Source organism: Amblyomma maculatum, chromosome 1 (assembly GCF_055883805.1).
Source record: "Amblyomma maculatum isolate TAMU_Amacu chromosome 1, ASM5588380v1, whole genome shotgun sequence".
NCBI classification, from domain to species: domain Eukaryota; kingdom Metazoa; phylum Arthropoda; class Arachnida; order Ixodida; family Ixodidae; genus Amblyomma; species Amblyomma maculatum.
The window spans coordinates 344,094,534-344,117,604 of NC_139344.1; the positions used below are offsets into that span (position 1 = coordinate 344,094,534).

The window sequence follows — 23,071 nt, forward strand, 5'->3', positions numbered from 1 at the left end:
TCTACCCTTAGTTACAGGTCTGGACGTTTAAAACTTTATTCCCTCAGCGACGTTCGCAAGTAAGTAAAACTTGAATGTGAAAGTGAACGGACACGCTTGGATGTATTGCTTTTAGTTGCAATATTTATTTCGCGGCAGTGCTTCTTCAAAAAGGTATTTAAAAATATGCAGTAATCATAAGCGTTAGCTTTTTTTCTTGTTCATGTATGTCTGGGTGACCAAGGTACTTACAAATTACGGTACAATTTGCCATCACTTCTATCATGACTCACAGATTTGCCGCATATGCACTCAACAGTTCTTTACCCCGTAAACAAAAAATAAACCTTGGAATGTACTCGGATATAACCAGCAGCGTACCACCGCTTAAAAATAAGCCCTCCAGAACTGTCTCTCCCCCTCCGCTCTCATTTTTATTAATACATTCTTCGGGACGTAATAAGCATGCCATGATCACTGAGAGCTTGAGAGCTTGCAACCCGTCCATCTGGTCCTCTCTTATATGCTGCATAGGCGGGGCCAAAAATAAGATAAAAAAAACAAAACAAGCACATAAGTAATAATCCCTTCACCCCAGGCAGGAACCAAGAAAGGAATGGAGCAGTACACACACAGGAGGGGAGCAAGCGAGTTTCCTGAGGTTAGACACGTTCCGGCGGCTTGCCGCGCCGAAGTTCAGCGCGGGTCCAGTTTGGAAGCGAAGAGGCCTCCGCCTCAGAGCGATCATCGCTGCCGGCGGCTGGCTGTGCCCAAAACGCCAGCCTGCTGCTGGTAACCCAGGCCGGCGGCAGCGGCGGCGGCACGTAGATCAGTGACTGTAGGCATGAGGAGGGGGGGGGGGGGGGGGACACCGTAAGGAGTGCACGTTACGTCATGGTCCTCTGCCCTCTCTCCCGGTGGGTCGCGGGGCCCTCGCCCTCGTCATTTTTTGACTTCGTTGTGGCTGCCGACGAGGAAAGAGAGGGCAGGGGAAAGGGGGCCGGTTCCTCCTCCTACCTGCCTGCATGCCTGCTGCGCTGCCGTGAGTTGGTTTCTTCGTCCGCTGGCCGTCGCGATCACGGCAGCTCGGGCGAGTTGTTCTCTTCGGCGCGTCTGTCTCGTGCTTCGGCCGTGGTGGCTGCTGTGTACAGCGGCTGGTGTCTCAGCTGCTGGCTTTCCTTCGTGCGTGCTGGTGTATTTGTGCCGGGAGATTGAGTAAGGCAAGGCCTGCTCGTGCCGTCTACCCAGACCGCTGTGCCGCTGATCTCAAGCAACGTCCGATCGGGATTGTGTTTCTCTGGTGCGTGTTCTCCCCCCCAGTGCACGGCCACTTTCTCCGCTCCCTACCTGCTCGGGCTCGGGTACAACAGCCCAGCAGGTGCCTGTCTTTAGTGAGTGAACGCGTTGCCTGTGCTTTGTGCGCCGCGGATCAAGTGTTTATTAATAGCGGTACACTCGTTCGTTGAATGACCACTGTCCTCTCAGTGCGCGCTCGACCAAACTTCGTTATCCTCTCCTGTGCGTGCATCAAAGAGAGCGGGTGGTGGCACTGTGTTTCCGCTAACTAAGGCGAAAGCCTGTGTCATCGCAATATTCTCTCCGACGGCTCATTGTGTCAGATATAGCACGTGATTCGGCAGGCCTTCAAGCACGTGTGCGCGGGCCAGCAACGACGCTCTCACGTAGGCGCACTTTTGTCTCATCCGTCGTAAGATTACAACTGCTCCCAAACAAGCAATGAAACCTGCTCGTCAAACTGCCGCCGAGTGCGGCATGCAGTGAGAGGAGATATGAGGCGGCGGGGCCGTTGATAAAAGCTGAGCGAATAGCACGCGGCCTCTGCGTCCTCTCATAAACGTTGCCGCCGCGAGAGACGCCAGATTTTCGGCACCAGCGCCCGGCCTTCTGTCGCAGGCAGTAGTGACTGAGTCCATTCACTGACGCCGACAATCCAGTACGCGAGACGTCGAAACGATCCTCATGTTAGGACTGATTACTTGACGAAACGCATTGCATCAAAATTGCTGTCTTTACTGGGTGTATCTCCAGTGACCACAGTTGCTGCTAGAAACCTGTTCAGTGAAAAGAAACAGCGTTCTGTGAGTTGATCAACAGCGCAACCAGGCGAAGCCTGCTTCGATCGCATTCGACACCGAGCGACCAAGATTGACGAGACGTAACTAGTGTCACATACAGTGCCTTCCCAAGGAAACAAACTAGGGCAACGAAACGAATGCTTGGACCAGATTCTGCAGCCATAAAAGGTCCTCCGGAAGGTTCCGAGCACCCGCCCGCGCAGCGACGCTTGGACACGAACATGAGGTCCAGCCTGCCAGTCCTCCATTCCAACAGCGGTACTCTTCGCCCCTGAGAGTTCTTCCTCACGGATAAGCGAGGGTTCCGCTATGTCCAGCGTGGCCGACGCCACCGGTCGCTCGTACCATGTGCACGCCAAAGCGTGCGCGTGTCGCAGTGCTGAGAGGCCTGTGCAGTACGGCGGCTGCCGCAGGAAGCGGCGTACCAGCCTGCTCCTGGGAGGGTGCAGCAGGATGCACCATCCTAGGACGCGGCGACACACCACCGCAGTGGAACAGGTGTACCGGGCAGTGCCCTGGAAAGCGGTGCAGGTCGGCGTCAGGGGTCCTCGAGGACTCTACGAGACGGTCAGTACCTGCCTCATTGACCTGCATGCGTTTTCAGCGCCGTGTGATTGATTTGTGTGATTTCGTCTAGTTGCATCTTCGAATTGAGGTGTCTTCGATTTGGACTTCCCTTTGCACCGGGCGGTCTAGACTTGCCAAAAAAAAAAAAGAAAAAGAAGAACCTCCTTAAGTGTACTAGCCCATTTTTAGGAGGCTCTACGGTATTCCTAGTTTTCACAGATGTTTCTGTCCATAAACTCAGTCGATGCTTCGTTGCTTCCACCGCACCAGGCATGTCACGTCGCTCCGGTTTCAGCCGTCTCAATGACAGCCAATTTGCCATCTATAGTGGCCGGAGCGGCGGGAATCCGAAGGTCTGCGGTATGAATGGTGCTGCCGGTTTTGTTCCTGAGAGAGGAAAAAATACTCATACACATTGTGTATTTGTCAAAACAGCTAAATGCATCAACCACGTGAAGTATGCAAGCATAGTTTTCCTATACGTAATAATCCAACAGCCGCCGAAGTAAGGTTAGCGCAACTTGTTATTTTATTCGGCTGAACTCGTATCATAGCAAAAATGCAGAGTGGGTAAATTGGCCGGGTAAAGTTCCCTTTTTCTCGTGGAAGAATTTATTTTACGGAGGCATATTAGTAGGCTACTGTATTCCCAGATTTTCTCCATAGCGTCTTATGCGCATTTAGTTACCTCCGTTACTGCGCTGGCGATATGAATGGGGCTGCCTACATCATACGAACATTACAAAGCGATTTATAATTGATGTGAGGAGCCATTGTTTACCTTCAAGAATTTTATGTTAACTACAGTTTGTTCACTGTCCCACTGTATCGAAAACAGTCTGCGCATTGTAAGCGTTTCTAACAGCGCGAAAAAGTTCTGTAAGTGCGGTATTCCAGTGGTGATGTCGGCGTCAATAAGAAGTTAAGAACATATGATGTGTTTGTTTTAACAGATATTCCTTCCGTATCGAATTAAATACCCCCTAAAACTCAGGTGAACTTGAAGCTATGCAGGGACATTACAGTGCAAGCGACCTAACATTGCCCTGAATGAGTTTATGCGTTCGGGATGCTAAAACAAAAAATAAAAGTAAGTGAAGTTACTTTAGAGCCGAATTCAACTGCGACAGAGATCTAACTGAAGCGTATCTCCCAGTGGACTCGACTAGACTGATGACTTACACTGTACCGAATGGAGAAACTTGCCCTAAGGGCAGCTTGCAAAGCTTATATAACTGTGCACACATAAAAAGACGGAAAAATAAAAATAAAATGAAAGCATGTCGTGTCTTAGATATCATTTCGCTTCCTTGTGAATTTCATTAGTTGCATGTAATGCAGTGAGTGAGTGCCCACTCAATATGAGCACGGGATCAGATATGGAAGTAAGAAAATGCGTTAAAGTGAACAATTTCGATAAATTTCACTTAAATTAAATAAAAAATAGTGATTCTGACAGAAAGTTTAGAGCTAAGCGCCATCATACTGCTCATTTATTCAGGCCTGTCTGCAAAGTTATTATAAGACAAAGGAAATCGTGCCCAGTAGTGTTTGAACGCCGCCCGGATGCCTCTACCCTGGACCATGGTGGAAGAACTTCCTCCGTGCCTTGTACGGGCTAACCGGAGACGGGTTCTCCTGTGTCGTCTTTTGCGCGAGCGAGGATACATGTCCCTGGCTGCAGGAAAAAGAAACGCCGTCCAAAGTAACGGAAATCTGTTCGGCTCCCGGAGACAAGCTCAGCGCAGCGAGTCGGAATGCGGATCGAATTTGAGACTCGTATCCTCGCTGCTGTCGTCAAGGGCGTTATGTTCTTCGAGGTGTAGGGGAAGAATAGATGGCGAAAGGAAAATAACTGTTTGGAAGAAACCTGACAGCATATTCTATCCGTGAGCTTAAACGAAGCGCTTATTACATGCATTGCGTGAAATTTTAGCTCGATGAAGCTTCGTAGCGTTTGATTTGAAGTTCTCGGTCGTATGCCAGCTATTTACTTCAGAGTACGTGTGTTATACTTCAAAGCGCGGAAAATGTCTTTTGCTTTGCTCCAATTTGGCAGTCTCATTTGTCAGGTACAACTTTGATGGAAAAAAAGTTATTCCTGTTGGCGCTTCCGGAATCAACTGGGGCACATAGAGATTGTAGTAAGTTCCAGTCACAGTCTAGGAGGGATCCCTGCAGACCACTGATGCGTAGCGAGTAGCTTTTAACAATGCCAATGCGTTTCAGTCGCATGTGGCAGCAGGTCACGTGGCCAACGCTTGCCCAAGTTCTCCGCAACCAATGCATTCTTGCATTGTTTGTTTTCGTGACGCTCTGCAACGCTAAATGGCTTGATCTATTCGTGGTCCGTGAGGCATGGCACATTTAGACGGAACTCAAAATCAAAGAAAAAAAAAAAGCGGTCCTACAGGGTTGCAGCGACTACTCCACTTTATATTGTCACCGTCAAACAGCCACAGCAGCCAAAGTAGGTTTTTCCAAAAGGTAGGTTTAATAACGTTCTGGGACGCGGGCAGGGCAGCCGGGAGCACGAGAGAGGACGACGAAGAACCACCGGGGTCACTATAGCATGGCTAAGGCCAGGTAAAATCTCTGGTAATGTAGTCCTGCCGCATGATGCCGCTGCTACATTGATTAGGAATGCGGCAATACATGAAGTTGACGTCTTGGTGACATAGAGAATAGGTGTGGTTGTCCTGAATATAACGCCATGGGAAGTTATCAAAAGGGATATCGCCTCAGATATTGGTTTAACACGGACCTCAACGTGGCTTGTGCTGTTTGTACTCCTGGGATGGTCCGTGAGCATGTCATATGAAGGTAAAATAAGTTATTTTGCCAGAGGTTAATGGGTGGCTCGAGAGGGAAGTTTCGACGCAAGCTCGCAGTATTTCCGTTGATCGCAGTTTGATGGCGTTCTCGCAATTTCGATATCCGAACCTTGACCTTCTGTTCTCAGTAAACCAGTGACCTGAAGAGAATGTACGGCAAAGCCGATAGGCGGGCAGTCTGTGGCATTCCTTGTTTTGGGAACTGGAGATAGAAGCCCATCTCGTAACCCATCATTTCATAGGACAGATAGAGGGGAAAAAAAGAAAGCATAGAGAGCAGGACATGGAATCGGAGGCGCCTAACAGAGGCACGAAGACAAGTGCGGGAAGCTGGGCGGGGGGAGGTGCTGTGCTCTGAGAAGTCGAAAATGGGCGCGCGTGCCTCGTCTGACCTCGGCCGCTGAGCACAGCGCATGAACGAGCGCGTGTTGATGCGATGCAAGAGCCGGGACGCACCGTCTGTGGCGAAGCTTTCTGTCTGTCTAGCAGGCTGGCTGCAGCGCGCGAAAAGTGCAGGGGTGGAAACTGGGGAGGAGGAGGACGGGGGGGCACGACCTGAAGGCGGCGGCGGCGGTGGCAGTTCCCGACCTCGTGCTCCGGTTTTTCTCGAAGCGGCCCACGGCGAGCATACACACATATACGCGGACGCATGCCGCCTCTTTCCGGGGAATAGCGGGAGAAAATACATGCACGCAATGCCCTGACGGCGCCTCCGGCCTTGTTTCTTCGTCGTAAGCGTAGAAGGCCGAGCCCCAGCAGGGACTGGTGACCACTGGTGCCCCTCAAATGCTCACAGCTCTGAATGAAACGCAAGGTTCGAGATGGTATGGACACTTTGAACCAGTCGGTAGGGCTTACCAAACGTAAGAGAAATGTTTTCGGAGAACTCATTCTTTACTCAAGGGCTTTTTCCGGAGCAGTAGTGGACTATAACATGTATATATTCGACTGTCATTTCGATAACTTAATGGATTAATTATCGTTTCATGAAGCTCTGCAAAGAGCCTGCCAGTACACATCATTACCCTCATTTTTAAACTCTCATTTTACTTCTGTAGCGCTGTTAACTCCTTCTATATAAGAATTTCTTATTTTCCTATAATCGCCCCAGTAACAGAGCCTAAATGATGTCGTTTCCGGAACATTAATCTTTCGTCTTTCATTTAGGAAGTCTTTTTCCTCCAAGTCCTTACTTCCTTTCTAATGTGAAGTTTTTTCTCCTCTCTTTTTAGGTAATTCTTTCCTGTTTTTACCCTGCAAGAGGTTAGCCAACTAGCACTTTCTCCTGGTTCACCTTCCTTCCTTTCCTACTTCCTCTTTCTCTCTCATGTGAGAGACAATCTTTCTTGCGATTCACCGGAGCTGTAATTCCCAAAGCTCTGAATGCTCGAATGAAATACAAATGCCTGCACGCTAAATTTAAATGTTCCAAGAATTTTGCGCTGACGCAGTGCCACTCCTGGAAATATCGCACTGAACTGCTACAAAAGTTCTCTTCCCTTTTTATAACAGTGCGACAACACCGCGTCCGTTGAAAACAAAGATGTTTGGCTAGATTGGGTATATGCGTTATTGTAGTGACCCATAACATCTGTAAGGCTAAAGTGGACTTCACCGTGTGCGTTCTAAAGTTATGTTTGTGTTTTCTTTCCTTCACTTGCGAAATTCTAATGCAGAAGTAAGGCACTTGGCACGTCTAAGGGGTTTGGTGTACGCCAGTTCGTGGTAATTAATTTCAAAACGTAAAGACCGCAGGTACTGTGAGTCGCAAGCAGTCAGGGTTGGAAGCCTTCAACAGGTCGCTGTGCGGTCTCTGTTCGTGTGCCATTTATGCAAGGGGCGCTTGTTTATTTTTATTGTTGCAAGTAGGTTGAGTTGAGTTGCTGTATGCTACAGGTGGGATTAGCCTTGCCTATTTTGCCGGCAATTGCTACACCGTAGCGTCACTTATGTGGTAAAAAAGAAAGTCATAATATCTGTGCAATTTTCCCCACTATGCGTAGTCACTTATAATAGTACATATTCCGCTCCAGCAGTCACCATCTATGCACACATTCACTCACAGTATAAAGTAATCCACTCCAGAAGTCACCATCTACGCACACATTCATTCACAGTAGAACATAGTCCATTCCAGCTGTCACCACCTAGAGTCAAGATAAGTGCCCTGCAGAAACTTTAAAAGAAGACCACTTAGAGCTGTTGTGAGAATAGTAATGTGTTCCTGTATTACAAGGGACCTGTCAGGACGATCGATTCGATTCAGTGGTACTGGTGACTTAGTATAGCAGTGGAATATAGTTGTATAAAATTTGTGACTACTTTTAATGCGTAAAGGTACTTATGTCTTTTCAGCTAACAAAGCACACTTTAACAACTAGAAGGTACAGCGTTGGCTCACCGAGTGAATAAACCGAACGTATGGTTTAACATAATGACGTATATCGTATTGTATATGATTTGCATGAGTTAATGCGACTGAGTGTGTGTGTGCTTGCATCTGTGCGCGTATGGGTGTGCATGACAGAGACTAAGAGAGAGATCACCGTTGCTGCCAATTACATGACGAGAAAATTAAAAGGCCGGTGGCCTCACTGTTCTGCCGCTCGCATATTTTGCTCGTTTAGAGCAGGTTACTACAGTAAACGGTATGCAGATATCTCCCGCGCGCTCAGTGCGAACGCTGCAAGGCAATTTCTTGCGGCCGCGAGGTCAGAGAGCCGCTCTCTGTTTCACTTGCAAAATTAATTCAAGGTGTACCTTGGTCTGATTGGCAACCATAGAAGAGAAATGGTTTCGGCGGCAATTCACATGCAAAACAGCGCGCTTCGCCATAATATAATGAAACTTTTGAACATATATGTTAAGCGTATGCGGAGTGAAACACGCCTTTCCAGTGCTTCGTCAGGGTCCTGCTTTTGTTAGATTACAGCAGTGCCCTCTCGAGGCGTTACACAAGTCACACTTGAGCGGGACATTTCGTCAACCTTCGCCACGAGCAATACTTTGAAATACTTTTTTTTATAGTCGAGACACTCTGCATGAGGTACCCAGGAATATATAGAACGAGCGCTGTTGAGAAGCCTCTCATTCGCGAAAGAACAGACAGCAACCCAAGTGTGAAGTCGGCAACAGAGTAACTCTCGGTTCCGCAGCCACGCAGACTCAACGGGTTCGCTCGGCCGTGTAGGGTCACGACAAGTCCACCGCTCGCCGGTGCAACCAACATCTACCACTCGTTGCATTGTAAATGACGCGCTCGAGTGCGCTCCTCTCGGCGTGCTTTGGCAAGCGTCAAAGTGCGAGACACGGGACTGAAACGAGCGTGGAAAGACGTGCCAGACCTGACGGACAAGCGCAGTGCACGTAAGGGGTGGGCATATGCGAAACGCCGAGCGCGCTTGTCAGAGACGCCGAATCTCACAACAGGCCGAGAGAAAGAAACACAAGTATCGAGGGACAGGAGCGAATTACACGGCGGAATGTCGTCTGGCGCGACAGCTACACAGGCATTACGCGAAGGGCGGAGAGAAAGGAGGAGGAGAGAGGGTTGTGCGGTGACGATGCGGTCAGTGGGCGGTGTATTGGCAGTGTATCACCTCCCTTTGCATGTGCGCGGAGTTTCGGTGGTTTCTTGGCATTTTCTTCCCCTCCTCTCCCTTTGCGTGAGGGGCGAATGTATGACAGTTGCACACCTACTTTACTGAAAGGGCTGACGCGTACGCCAGCTATTCTTTCTTTCTTTCTTTTTTTTATCACTCAAGGGGGCCGAGCTGCTCTGTTCCCAACCACATTGAGGAATTGAATGCTTACTTTACGAGCTATGGTAACAATGTTTCTCACCTTCGTCATCCTCTCCGACCCCGTCCTGTTGCGGCCATAAAATTTCAGTTTGCATCTAAAATTAACACCTCGCGCGCGCCTGCAATGAATGCATGGCTGACAGGGCATAGGCCTTCGTCAATTTTGCCTATCTAATACAGTTCACAAATGAAACGAGTTACGTGAACTGATAATAAGCGGGGATTACCTTACTGTACTTTATTTTATTTACTTTGACAGTAATCCTCCATACAGTTTCCCGGTTCTTTTGCTTTAATTTTTATTCCGTCTGCTCAAAACAGCTGTGTAGACTCAAATGATGTTAAGCATCGGGAATATGGCCACTTCAGTGTCCAGTGCTGTCGCAAATATTCGACTGCTTATACAAGCGTCAGATTTGAAAAAAAGTCTGATGGCAGATTAAGTGGCTGGCTATTGATTCATTGAGTCATCCAACCACTTATTTCTCACCATTCAATCAGAGCTTTTGCTTCCTATGTTGTCCCAACAAGAATGGGCGGCACCGAGAGTGTTTTGCTGTATCTCACTGCAAGTCAGGTGACCAGAGAGGTGCCTCTCATACATTTCTTTTAATTAACTTAGAGACCATAGTGTATCCTTCTAGACCTGCCGTGCTATTCTTAAGCGCTCCAATTTTTAGCATTGCAAAAAGTTCCTCGTAAGAAAGTCGTAGCATTAGCGTTATTACAATACTTAATCAAGATAATTAAAGCACTAATTTAGTAGTAGAACTATATATTTCAAAGGTGCGCTCTCACTATTCGGGACGCAGTAAAGATGTGCTCCGTACCAAAGTTCCTACATCAACCTCTGCGCATGTCGTTTTTGATCGAATCGCCTCTTCCCAAACGCGGCTGCTGCAGCTGACGCCGCGCACACAACAGTAACAAGTAAAACGCCCCACTCATTGAGCTACTGTGGTCGATAGCTACCCAGAGACATGGCGAAAACTTATAAACGTTTCCTTTTCCTTCGCTTTTCCCGTGAACTTGTGCTTTTGAACGGATGCGCCGAGTTTTCGTGGCGAAGGTGCGATGCTATTTCTGGAAAGCATCCTTTATCCTTGCTCGAACATGCCGAACGTGACCAGCGTTCTTCCAAAGGACGGAGCACAGCCAGCCAACCACGGAGGTCGCGACTGTATTTGAACAGCTACGGGCGGCCGCTCGAAGAAATCCGAAAACAGAAAAGAGAACCGCAGCAGCCGTACGGTAGACGACGTTCAATCTACCGCTCTCGGGGTGCTTCCGGCATACGTGCGGCAGCTTCACGGGGTGCGATAAATGGTGAATTACGTCCCACGTTACATACCGGAGTTTTATTTGAGCCTACGCTACTGTCGCAGCTGCGAAGCGTCGTCATGAAGTGATTTTGAACGGATACAGCTGGACACTACTCGTTTCGCGCGCTTTTTTGCGCGGTGAGCAGAACGACCAGACTTCCCGTAGATATGCATGGTGCCGCGCGTCTTTGTCAAGGAAGTCAGCATCGTTCTAGAGTGCGTCCAGCCCTCGACACGTTAAAGAAGAAAAACGGAGTTCAGATTTTCAATGCGTATACATATTACTCATGCGCTCTAGTTAGATTTGCCGTCTTCCGGAAGCCGTTAAATATTAGCATTTGACAACATTTCTAGGTTGTAAAAAGCTCTCCTGTGCACGGACAAATGCGTGTGTGACCTTCAGATCGGCTAATCGCACATTAAGGAAGAAAGCATATTTGTCCAGTTTGTCCTGAAATATAGTACGCAGTGTGGCTGACATCTATGAAATATTTCAAGTAATAGTTTGCATAGCCAGAGTGCCACTAGCAGAACTTTAAAAGGCAGTGGGCGCTGCTTTACACAACTATACCCGACTAAAAAGAACGAAGAAAGAAGAAAAAAGGGCCTCTCGGCGCATTTGGGACCGAGAATGTGGCGGCAGTCTTTTATTGTCGGTAAACAATTCGCTCCCATTGTGGCGCCATTAGAAATACAGTTTCTAGATTGCAATGGTCGCTGTGATAAGAGCTGAGGGCACTTCGCAGCACTCGAAGCAGCGACACGCTCTGGGCTTTTGCGGATGAAGTACAAACTCTAACTGCGTTTTTCTGGTATTCTTTCTTTTTGCGGAAAGAGTGAAGAAGAGCAAAACGATTTTTCAGTGCCGTGAGGTGGTGAGACTTACGAAATAATGGATGAACCGTTGGTCTGCAATGTGTACGAGAGGGGTTTGGGCCACTGAACCGTAGCCTTAGCTAGAGTGAGACGGAAGTATTTGAAAGTAACAGTTTTCAGGGTGCCACCATTCTTACGCCCTCATAGGCGAACTATAATCGTCCACGCTAGAATCGAGGCACACACGCATGTTATAGTGCGTTTTAGTGTTAGTGCGGCTTCTCTGGCCACGTCCTAGGTCTTTACTGACCCTTGCGCCAAAAATATTCACGTTATGCTTTAACAGTTACGCGCACGATATTCTAGAGCTGTGTGGTTGTTTGCAGGAGCTTATGGCGAGAAACGTTTATTTAGGCGAATATGTATGGCTGATCATGCATTCTTATCTTCTTCTTTTTATTATTATGGGGGGGGGGGGGGGGGTTCAAAAGTTCAGCGATTTCAAATCGTTATGCTTGCTCATCTGTGAGTGCTAGGAGAATGCGCCCTCTTTAGAGTTTGTCAGCTGAAGGACCCGGTGACAAGCGTGTAACTTCTTGCCTGACTTACCAAAGCGCAGCGCAGCGCAGACCCAGCTATCAAACTGCGCGCACGGTTGGTTGCTCGTGAGAAATTAGGCCACCAAATGTTTGCGCCCTGGCAGCAAATGTGCACTTTGTTACATTCGTTGTTAACGTCTGCCGAGACCACGGCGAACCACTTGTGTATTTTTTTTTCTGTCATGTTTTGTCAGAGCTTCACGGTTGTTGGTCACTGTTTGCCGATGCCTGTTGGCTTTACTCAGAGAGACCTTGTTTACGAACGTGGGGTATACGTCGGAACCTTTGCCTGTACCGTTCATTCAATATATCGCTGTGCGCTCATTCGTGAAGGGCATCCCACGGTATGGAGTAAATCTCGTTTGCTAGTTTATTACGGTTTTATTTTTCTTTTCTTGTCTTAATGGTCGGAAGCTTGTCTACGCTCGAGGAATACTGATAACTGCCGAGTTATGACATCTGTTATATAATTGTATAACTCGCAGCCAAAACTACGTGTTCATACGAATTGCCGGGAAGTTACGACAAGACTTCAGCTCGTTAGAATCGTTGTTGATTACCACGATTTGTGGACGCTAACAATGTGTGTGCTTTTTTTTTTTTCTTTTGGCCCGCCGGGGTGGCGCAGTGGTTACGACGCTCGACTACTGTTCCCAAGGACGCGGGATCGAATCCCAGCCTCGGCGGCCGCTTTTCGATGGCGGAGAAAAGCAAGGTGCCCGTGTGCTGTGCGATGTCAGTGCACGTTAAAGAACCCCAGGTGGTCGAAATTTCCGGAATCCTCCACTACGGCGTCTCTCATAACCTGAGTCGCTTTGGGACGTTAAACCCCACAAACCAAACCAACCAAGCTAGCAATGTTTTTTGTACCCATACTCGTTTTCTTCTCCCACTTGCTCGAAGATAATTCCCATTATATATCCTGAGGCAGGAAAATAGGCTGATGCGGCGGAATTGCCAACTTTTGTTACCAGCAAAAGCTGTAATACTGCACCCATAAGGGATGCTGTTATAACTTGCATCATGTCTTTCCTTTAATCGCATCGTTCATTCAGTACGTAGTACATACATTTCCATATTTACGTATTTTGTTCTCGTCCACAACGACGTGGGACACACATGTGATCAAGTTGTGTAGCACTCTTTCCAATTTAGTTGGATTTATTTCCCTGTTGAGCTCGTGTTACAGGTGAAAACTAAGTTAAATATCTGCGATGCATTATTTTGCTCACTCTTTATTTATCGTTTTGTTTGCAGTTGTAGTTCTGCGTTCAATATTCACAAACGGCTGAAAAGTGATTCGGCTTGTACTACCAATACTATGATTCTACGGCTGATCTGTTATAGCACAAAATTGTACCTGTGAGCAGGTTGTTTCATTAAGATTTCGCTTGATTATTATGCTTTGCTGGTACTCTAAGGTTCCTTGATTTTTTTTTTTTTTTTTTTTTGGCTAAGCTAGATGCAACTTAAGTGCTCTTGCACGTTTCGCCCTTTCTGAGAACCCTTGAAAGTACCTTACTGGTACATTGAGGTCCCCATATTTACTTGGCTAAGCTAGATTCTACTTAAGTGTGCTGGCACGTTTTGTATTTACTGAGGACCCTTAAAATGTCTTAGTGGTAATTTACGGTTACCCTATTGACTTACCTAAGCTAGATGCAGCTTAGGTGCACTAGCAAGTTTTGCCCTTACTTAGGACCCTTAAAGTATCTTACTGGTACATTAAGGTTCCCCGATTTACCTAGCTAAAGTAGATAAAACTGAGGTGTGCTAGAACCTTTTGCTTTTACTGAGGACACTTAAAGCACATTACTGCAGCCAATGCAGAAGCAATCCATCCCCAATGTATCTCGAAGGCCCGAGGTACAGGGGGATTTTCTTCCACTTTGCCACGTGTCAGCTCTGGCAGATGGCATCTGGTTTATATTTAAGTCAGTTTTAACTCACTTTGATTATATCAGTTGAGTGTGGCAGGTGGCTGCTGGCAGGTGGTTTTATCACACGGTTAACTTGGACATAGCGGCTTTTTTGGAATTGGCACATTTAGTACTACGCACTAAAAATAAAATAACGCCAGTAATCACGGATGCGGCTTTGTAACAGGTATACCATTCCAAGCACACAGTGACTACTAAGAATTGGAAATATTTTTGTGCTACCTCAGTATCGCACACATCATGGCTTTGCATCACGGTTGACATTGCTGAAATGCCTAAATCCATCGTTACATCACGAGGTTAATCTGTAGTATGTGTAATCAGCTTCGTTTCGATCCAAGTTCAGCTCTTCAGATCAGTCATATAATCTACAGTACGGGAAAGTAAGCGTACGATCCCGTACGATCATGAACCAACTAGCCCAGCAACAAGTTCTACTTAATGTACAGTCCCCGTCAAAAGTGTATAGCCCAACGCGTTTGCGTTTAGGGTGCTTAGTGGGGCTTTCTATCAGCAGTTCGAAATCCAAACCATGAGAGGATTGAGGACATGAGGTCCTTCCGCTTTAGAGACATTACGGTTACTGAGAATGGAAAACTAGGAACGCTCTAGGACTCGACAGGAAACCCCTCCGGCTGTATACTTTTGACGGGAGCTGTAGGTCATTTCTGCGTACTTACCTCTGAGAATTTTTTGTTGTGTTTATATGAGGAACGTTTTAATTTTGTTCTGTTGCAGGTGGCATGATTTACTATCGTCACAGAATGTGCCTGTTATTCGTTGTGTCTCTGCTGACATATAACGTTTGTTGTGCCCTTGGAGTGGCAAGCATTAATGGGCCTGTCAAGCAGTCGACAGCTCTTTATGTCTCGCCATCCTCAGTTTTGTAGAAAGAAAGAAAACCTAGAATAAATCGAATTTACTTGAATGTAATTTTACTTCACGTAACCAGATTACCAAATCGTGGCCTCTATTTATGGAATCCGGGAATGATACTTAATATTTATCCTCGTGCGTCTATAAATAACTACGCTCTTCGAGTCGCCCCATCTAGCGCTCACATATATGAGCATCCTCTCTAAATTTTCCTTATCCAACCCACAAAGCTTCTCGCTGGCTTTTTTTTTTTTCTTCTGATTTGTGCTCTTTGTGGTTTTTCCGGCCGGCTAAAAAGGAAATGAGAATCTAACGTGGCCGGCGCACCGGTCTCTTCTTTTTATCGTTTCCTCCGAGTCGTCTTTTGTGCGTCCTTATGAAGGGGTGGCCAGGCAATAATAAGAACTATCTCCATTCTCGTTATCCTCGGCACGGAGACCCGGAACTTTTTTTCCGTTCTTTTAGGAAAGACCTCCCACCGAGGGTATCTTGGGACTTTATCATTATTATCATTATTATTTCCTCGGTCTCCTTCTTTGGGCCTTCTTTTCCATGTCTCAGCTGAGCGAAGTTGCGCGCACTGAATTTGGGCAATTGCGTATTTGATAAACGTGCACACGAACGAACGCGCACACATACGCACTCTACCCGTACTCCGAACAGCGAGCGCCGCCCTGGTGGTGATTCCTTGTTGGGATGCTTACGAGAAGCTTTTTCCTTCCATGAAGCTGGACCGGCTAGCGGCAAGTTCGCTAGAAGAAGAAACAATGCCGAGAATACGACGAAAAGGTCACGCCACACTCCTTTGCTCGTGCAACGGCTTCTCTTTGCCTGCGCGCAGCAGCCGTTATGTGCACATGTATGTGCGTATATATTAATGCACACACACATACACTATATATGTATACATACGTGTTGCGAGTCTCGTTTCGTGACGTAACGCTCCTCTGGATTTGGCCTCATCTTCTTCTTCATAGCCGTCCGCGCAAGGCATGCATTTCTTCTTCCTCCTTTGTTTTGGCCCTTCGTGCCGGGTTTTCTGATTTCTTTTTTACTCGGGCATGTTTTTCTTTTTCGCCAACGCGGTTTCCATTTTTGGTGGAAACGGGAATGACGAAAGGGGGGGGGGGGGGGGGGACAAGGGGATCCGGCCATTTTTTTGTCTATTAGTGCCATGTATTTCTTGCTCCGCATTTTCTTTCGCCCGGTGCACTCATCGTTGTCGTCGTGACACAGAAACCCGCCAGCTGTGCCTCTCTCTCTCTCTAAGCGAGCGCGTTTGGATTGTCTTCCTTTTGCCTTTCTTCTCTCTTCTCTCTTTTTCTTTCTCTTCTTTTCCCGCTCTTCCTGCCCGTTGTCTGGTGTTCTCACAATGACACTCTTGTACGGCTTCCTTTTCCTAAGCGGCAGTGTTTTACAGCGCCTTCATCTCAACGTAGCAGAAAGACAAATATGGCATATTTGCCCGCTGGCATAAATTAACTCCGTACATAAAGGTTACAAATACTCCAGTGACAGTCTCGAATCTGTGGACCTTCGACGTATTTGCGGGGGTCATTACTTATTACGGCGCTGACGACGGCTCAATTGAAATTCACCGAGTATTTCACTAAAATAGTAGCTCAAATAAGGTGCTATTAACGCTCAATTCAGCACTATGGAAGAAAATACACCGCAGGATGAAGGATCTGTCGAAAATGTATCGCAACCATGCACGCTGTTTTCTTTTACCCCAGATATTATCGTGGCAAGACGGATGACAGCACTCAATCCCAAGCGCGTAACGAAGTAATGCCTATAGATCTCTTTATTTTCTCTGTGCCTTCTATAGTAGAATGGATGGTTACGCAAAGCGAACAGTTAGAAGTTGATTTCAAGTCGTTTCTCCTAATGGAGTATCAGATATAGTCATCAGGAGCCGTTCTGCGGAGGGCATTCTTATCGTTGAGTGCCTATCCATTTCACGGCATTCTACGCAGTTTTCTGGTGCAACGCTGGGAGCTCCGCTCTTCGCGTGGTTTTGACCTAAAACTGTTGGTCGTTTCTCCCTTTCTTTTTGGCGTTGCCTGCGACGAAAGGCCAGTGTCCAGTCTATAGAAGCTCATTGCTACACAGCGTTGGCCTTCTCTGCGTTTCGGCTTACTGCGAAGTTAGAACCAGCTTCAACGTCACCATTACCACCGTTGCAAAATCGTCTGCGCTCAGTGAGCCGTCAGCCGCTCGACAGGCTTTTCAGGCGGCCATATAAGCGTCGTATACGGAACCAAGGGCTTGAGAGTGTGCGTGTTACTCGAAGGCAGCCCAAGCACTGGCCCAATATTGGACCCATGGTTTGTGCTGCTGGGGTTTGTGCAACCCAGGAGACCTAGAAAATGAGTGTAGCTAAAGTTTAGTTTTTGCGACAAAAGACACCTTCTGCTCCCCTGCTATAAGGATGGAATCAAATGAGAGCATAGCATAATCAATGTTTCACCTTCTATTCGTTTTAAAAGTAGTCAGAAAGAGGGAAAATTTGTGCCTGTATGTAAAAGTTGGTTCGTACGTGAAAAAATCTATGAGTAACAATAACCTCATACAAATTCTCATACTAAACTCATACTAAGCTAGTACAAATCTCATATCATGTCATACAAATCTCATTCAACGTATGAGAAATATATGAGATTGTATTACATTTGTATGAGTTTAGTATGAGAATTTGTATGAGGTTATTGTGACTCATATGGCTTTTTTCACTAGGTGTGATACCAAAAAAAGTTCCCGTGACCGCACAGTGCGCGTGCCCTTAATGCGGCGCAATTTTCAGGGAGGCGGTATATATCTATTTATGTCCGCCGAGTATCTTCGTTGCAATTACCGGGTTTAACGATAAATATAAAACCCGTGTCATGCACCTGTAGGTTCTGCTGCTTGCTTCCTGTATGAAGTGAAGGTAACATAGCATTCCAAAAGGCTGATCATATCTTCTAGACGTCCACCGGGAAAATGCGTGCCGGCGATGTGTCAGTGGAAGGTACGCACTAATGAAACGTCAGATTCCCATCGAAGCGGCACTTGGAGTGGATTGTCACTAGCCATGCATTTCTGTTTTATCACTACATGTACTCTGTGTACGCCCTGTATCAGGTGGAATATTGCTGAACTATAAGTTTTACACAGTCAGCCTTTGTTGTGTATGTTTTTTTTTTTCTCAGTTTCACTGCACAAAATGCGCTATGTTGCAATATTAGTGAACTGTCTTCTCGGCTGCGCCAGGTAACTATTATAATGCGAACGTTAGACCTTGAGTCGGATACAATTAAATTTTGACGAAATAAGATGTTTTGAAAGAAGTCATAGGAAGGGTTCGATGATAACAATACTGATTTCAACTGCTTGAGGGCGATAGCTAGGCCATAGAGTGCCAGGACGGGAAGGATATTTCAGCGGCAGGCACTTAGCGAAATTCTTCACAATGGTTGTTGGCTCATGAAAGAGTTAAAACACCTTCCGTGTGGCGGCAACGTAGTGAGCAGTAAGGGGCAGACGTTGCTATAGGGGCAAGTGTGGTCGATCCATAAGTGATCACTGTCACAAATGAAGATCAGGCGCATGGATCATATTAGTGCGTAAGAAAGGCAGCGGCGTAGCCAGAAATATTGGTGCGTTGTATACGCCAACGGTCAAGAGAAAAAAAAAGGGTGGAAAAAAACATCTCTAGTACTGTGTTCTCTATTAGCAGCTATTCAGAGAGAACATAATTTTATAGAAAAACGGAAAATGAAGTTTTATTGCCAGTTCGAACCGCGTATCTATGTTCCCTAGACGTGCGAGTCCTCTGAGGGTGCGATGAGCACACACTGCAGTCGATCAACTCCAAAAGCGCGGAGAAGACGTTTTACCTCACACTCGTCTCGCTGTTTCCCGACACGTCGGCATCTTGGCCACATTTAGGCTACTCGGTTCCCGTTATGCTCGCCTCGTGCGTGCGCTACACGTCGTTAGGAGGCACGGCGGAGGAGGAGGAGGAGTGGGGAACATTTTCGGCACGCCTTGTTGTATGCAACTATACTCGTCCGCCTTCTACTCGGCGCCGTTTTTTCCGCCCTATATTGCACACCCGAGACGCTCACAACCACGCGCCGGTGACGACGTTACACGCTGTTTTCGAGGTCGCTTAGTGTCCCACCCGTTCCTTTCTTTTTTCTTTTTTTCGTTATCCTCGTTTGCCTGTTCCGCTTTTGTTAGACTCAACTTGGAGGCGGAAGTGTGTGACTCTCGCGTAGCCGTGGAATCAATGCACGATGCGTCGCGATTGGTGAGTGTCAAAAGGACGGGAAACTGTGCGAATTGGTTGGGATTGTGAGATTAACGCAGCGCGAAGCGAACTTGAAGACTGACATGTACTGATGACACAGTGCTTGTGTAGCCCATTCTTTTAAAGAAGTGCTTTGTTCGTCCTGGGTCCAGCTTGCTTCTGTAGAAATGCCGGTGGCGTTCCTTGTATTCACTGCCCCATACTATCCTGTGGTCTTGATCTCGTCGATCGATGCCATAGACTGCCTGAGGCTTGAACCAGTGCTTGGTTACCTGTAGTCTATACATCCCTGGCAGCCCGCCGGTACCAAGTCGTTATCCACATTCTAATTATTAATTGTAATTGCATTAACGCTTTCTTGTAGCGCTGGCAGACAGACAAACTGAAAATCTGTGGAAAAAAACTGAAAATCTTCTGTAGTTCTTTTCTACGGGGTTTTGGAGAAGTGGAACACCAATTTTGCTGCCCTTAAATTGCTACAGCCTTCCGAATTTCGAATGTTTGTACACGATTCTCAAATTAACAATTAAGTACTTCCGTAATATAGACGCATATCGCTTCCGAAATACCAAATTTTTTAGCCGATACAAAAGCAGATATCTGTCTTAGCGGTGTCAAATTCTTTTGTCAAATCCAAAAACAAGGACCTTACAATTGTGTTCTCATCAATTTTTCTTAGCACAAAATCTGAAAATTTTTGAGCAGTGTAATAGTGGCCTGTTTAGTCATGAACGCTTGAAGAGGGGGGGGGGGGGGGGGGAATGGAAGTACTTGTAGCAAGGACTGATCAATACTTTGCTAAATATTTCTCCATGAGTGAAATTAAGATTTTAGGTCCCTGGCCACGGCGATCGTCTACGGTGAAGGCCTCCCAGGCACTGCTCCGCTTTAGGAGAAGCACAGGCCTAATCGAAAGACTATGATTTTGCTATGACATGACTGTGACGTGATGTGATGTGGCGTGTCTGTTATGCGACTGTACTAACTTCAACTATCCCTCTCTCACAACTTTTATATCCACTCATCCCCTTCCCCCAGTGCAGGGTAGCAAACTGGTTGCTTTTACTAGTTAACCTCCCTGCCTTTCTTCCTCATCTTCCTCCTCCTCTCCATGACACTATAACACTATATACATATAGCTGCAAGCTTAACAACAATGGATAGGTATAAGCAAACAGCCATCGTAATTCCACTTATATAAGCGAGATGCCATATTTAAAGCTTCAGTTGAAGATCAGCGCTTTGCACTATACGCTTCCCTTGTTCTGGTTTTTCGCTCTATTTAAGGCATTGCATATTGTCTATACTTGTTCTGCAACCAATACACTGAGTCAGGTCGGAATGGCGCCTATACTGTGGTCGACTTTTCACGGGCAACCTCGTCGAAACTGAGGCGCGAAGGCCTCCGCCACCACGCGACACCCACGCGGGCACGCTGTAGCCTGAGCCAGATCGTTACGGATTCTTAGCCTTTCAAAGACGACTCTTTGTTCTGTCTTATACTAGCCTTGCTCCCACCTCTCTTCTGAAATGCAAGCGGCGTTGGCGACCCGGTGCCTTAGCATTCTGCGCACATGCGGCGGCATCTCTAGAGCTGTTCATAGCGTACTATGAGTTCGAAAACCGTCCACGCCAGCAGTCAATGGTACTCTTTGTTTAAGCTGCCTCCAGCCTAAGTGTGCGGCATCATTCGACGCATCCTTCCAATGTTCATAAACTCTGCATTGTGTAACTAAAAACGTTTAATTATGATATATTTTAATATTTCGAGCGAATAAGCACATTTCTGTTAGTCGCTTAACGAGGAGCACGCTATTACTATGCGTTAACCAGCTACGCTGTCCGGAAGATCTTCAAGGCAGGGTCCAAGTGGAGATAGCGCCGAACTTGATCGAAGACGGACAACAAACGTCCCGAATGAATTTGCGTTTATCGACACTTGCGCTATTTGATGCTTCTGTTCACACTCCACAGCTTTCTGATCAAACTTCATTTATATATTTGCGATATTTCAAACTTACGTTATTTGTTGCTTAATAAAATAAGGATAAAGGGGGTACGCCTCAGTACGCAGATCGAGCCAACGTTTCGTTAGTCCACTTGTCGAAACGTTGGCTCGACCTGCGAACTGAGGCGTGCCCCTTTAATCCTTGTTCAGTGCTCTTTTATACCGTGTAAACCATCTTCTTCCTCTCGTTCTACCTGGATCCTTAATAAAATAAAGACATATGACGAATGAAAATAATCCTGGGTGCTTAACGCGGCTGTCAAAATATGATAGCACCACTGGCAAGAAATGGACGAGAATATTCCGTGCCAGAAATTCCCGTTAAGTGGAATGCGCGGTACGCGTGGAAGCATGCGACCTATTTTTCAAGCGTTTTATTTTTCATTCCGCTTTCGGCCGTTACAACTAGACATTTTATGTTCAGGGCTTCAGGATTGAAGTAGATGCATCAGTTAGTGTTATGTTGAGAATTTCCTCTGCCGCCCAAATGAATAGGTTCCCGAAAGCAAACTAGCAGGGTCGGATACCACTAAAACGATTGATGTTCGGTCAATATATGCATGATAAGGCAATAAACTTCACAAACGCTGTCATGTCGCAATATGAATACTTCGTGTGCAGTGGGAAATAATGCTAAACTGCTAGTAAGAAAAAAAAGTTAGTTGTGCGATAACTATTCAAAATGGAACGGGCGTAAAGGTGGAAATCTTCTTCAGTCGAGTCGCTTATCACCTATTTAGTATTGTAAGGCTTGTACTACCTCTTAACTAAGTTTCCGAGCTAAGAACAAAAGATACTCATTTCAGCAATCTTACCTGGCGTGAAGTTCGTTTAACGGCTCGTGAATTATAGTTTGTGGGCTGCATATAAAGACCGAACACAAACTCATCGCCTGAGGAGTGAGGTGAATAGTCCCCACCAACGCAGGCAAGGGATTGTACCGTCGTCGAACGTTCCCGTTGTGTACAGTCTTTGTCAAAAGTGTACAGCCCGGGAGGTTTGCTTTTAGGCCACTTCCTGCGGATAGTAATGCATTGACTGCGTTCCCGAATCGCTTGGTGGTAAGAAGATTTTTGCCCTACCCTCTCCAATGGAAACGACCTCCACTAATGGTTAATTAGCGCCACTACACGGCTCAGACGCGGACCCCCTGGACTCTACACTTTTGACAAAGGCTGTACATGCGCTGTACTAAAGCCGAACAGTTGTAATGAATTGTCCTAAATAGCATAGAGATTTAGCATAAACTCTTACCAAGCATGTTTAGCATCTAATGGAGCATGAGGGAAGCGTTATTGCGTTTAACTCTCTCATGCGCTCGTCCATCATTGCACCTTCCCTTGAACAAGGAAGGAAACAATGACGCTATTCGTAACTGCGCTACGCTAAAACTCACCGAAACCAGGGATTTCGGTACAAGCATTCACCGCCGAGCTACTACCATTACGTTCGTAGTGCTTTCCAAGAGCGGTCTTCTCTCCGTGTACTGTTGCGTTTTTGAGTAATAACAGCACCGTGAAACAAGTTTAGTTGCTATAAGGAACACGGAAACTGGCGTAAAGATTAATAATTCTAGCGCCTTGATGACGCTGTTATGCGCTGGACGTGGTATTCAGTCTGGTTTCTTCCTTTCTCTTTTTCTTTCATTTTTGTTTCACGGAAGTGAGGACTTATACCGTAATTCCTTCAGTTCCGCCACTTGTTACGCCAATCTCACGACGCCGCCTAGCGCCGTACTCTTGTATTTCTCACCGTGTTTTATTGCTTTGTTTCTTCCGGCACTCCATTACCGGCGCCGGATGAGGAAGGAAATAAAAAAAAAAGGCAGAAAATGAACAATAGAGTGAGTGAGGAAGCAAATTAGGTCTGAATCTGTGAGGAGCGAGACCCGCATATAGGCACAACCGTGGCGCTGCATAACCAGTTACCGGTGA

At 46.6% G+C, this 23,071-nt stretch overlaps 1 protein-coding gene across 1 annotated transcript in view; it reads left to right on the top strand.

Annotated features, from left to right (window-relative positions):
• Window positions 1-2,037: 2,037 nt before the first annotated feature.
• LOC146207648 (uncharacterized) overlaps window positions 2,038-23,071 on the top strand; it is a 629,022-nt gene continuing 607,988 nt past the window's right edge. The window contains exon 1 of the mRNA XM_084589405.1: window positions 2,038-2,642. Within this exon, the coding sequence (XP_084445531.1) occupies window positions 2,385-2,642 (258 nt within the window). The 5' untranslated portion in view covers window positions 2,038-2,384. The remainder of the gene's footprint in view (window positions 2,643-23,071) is intronic.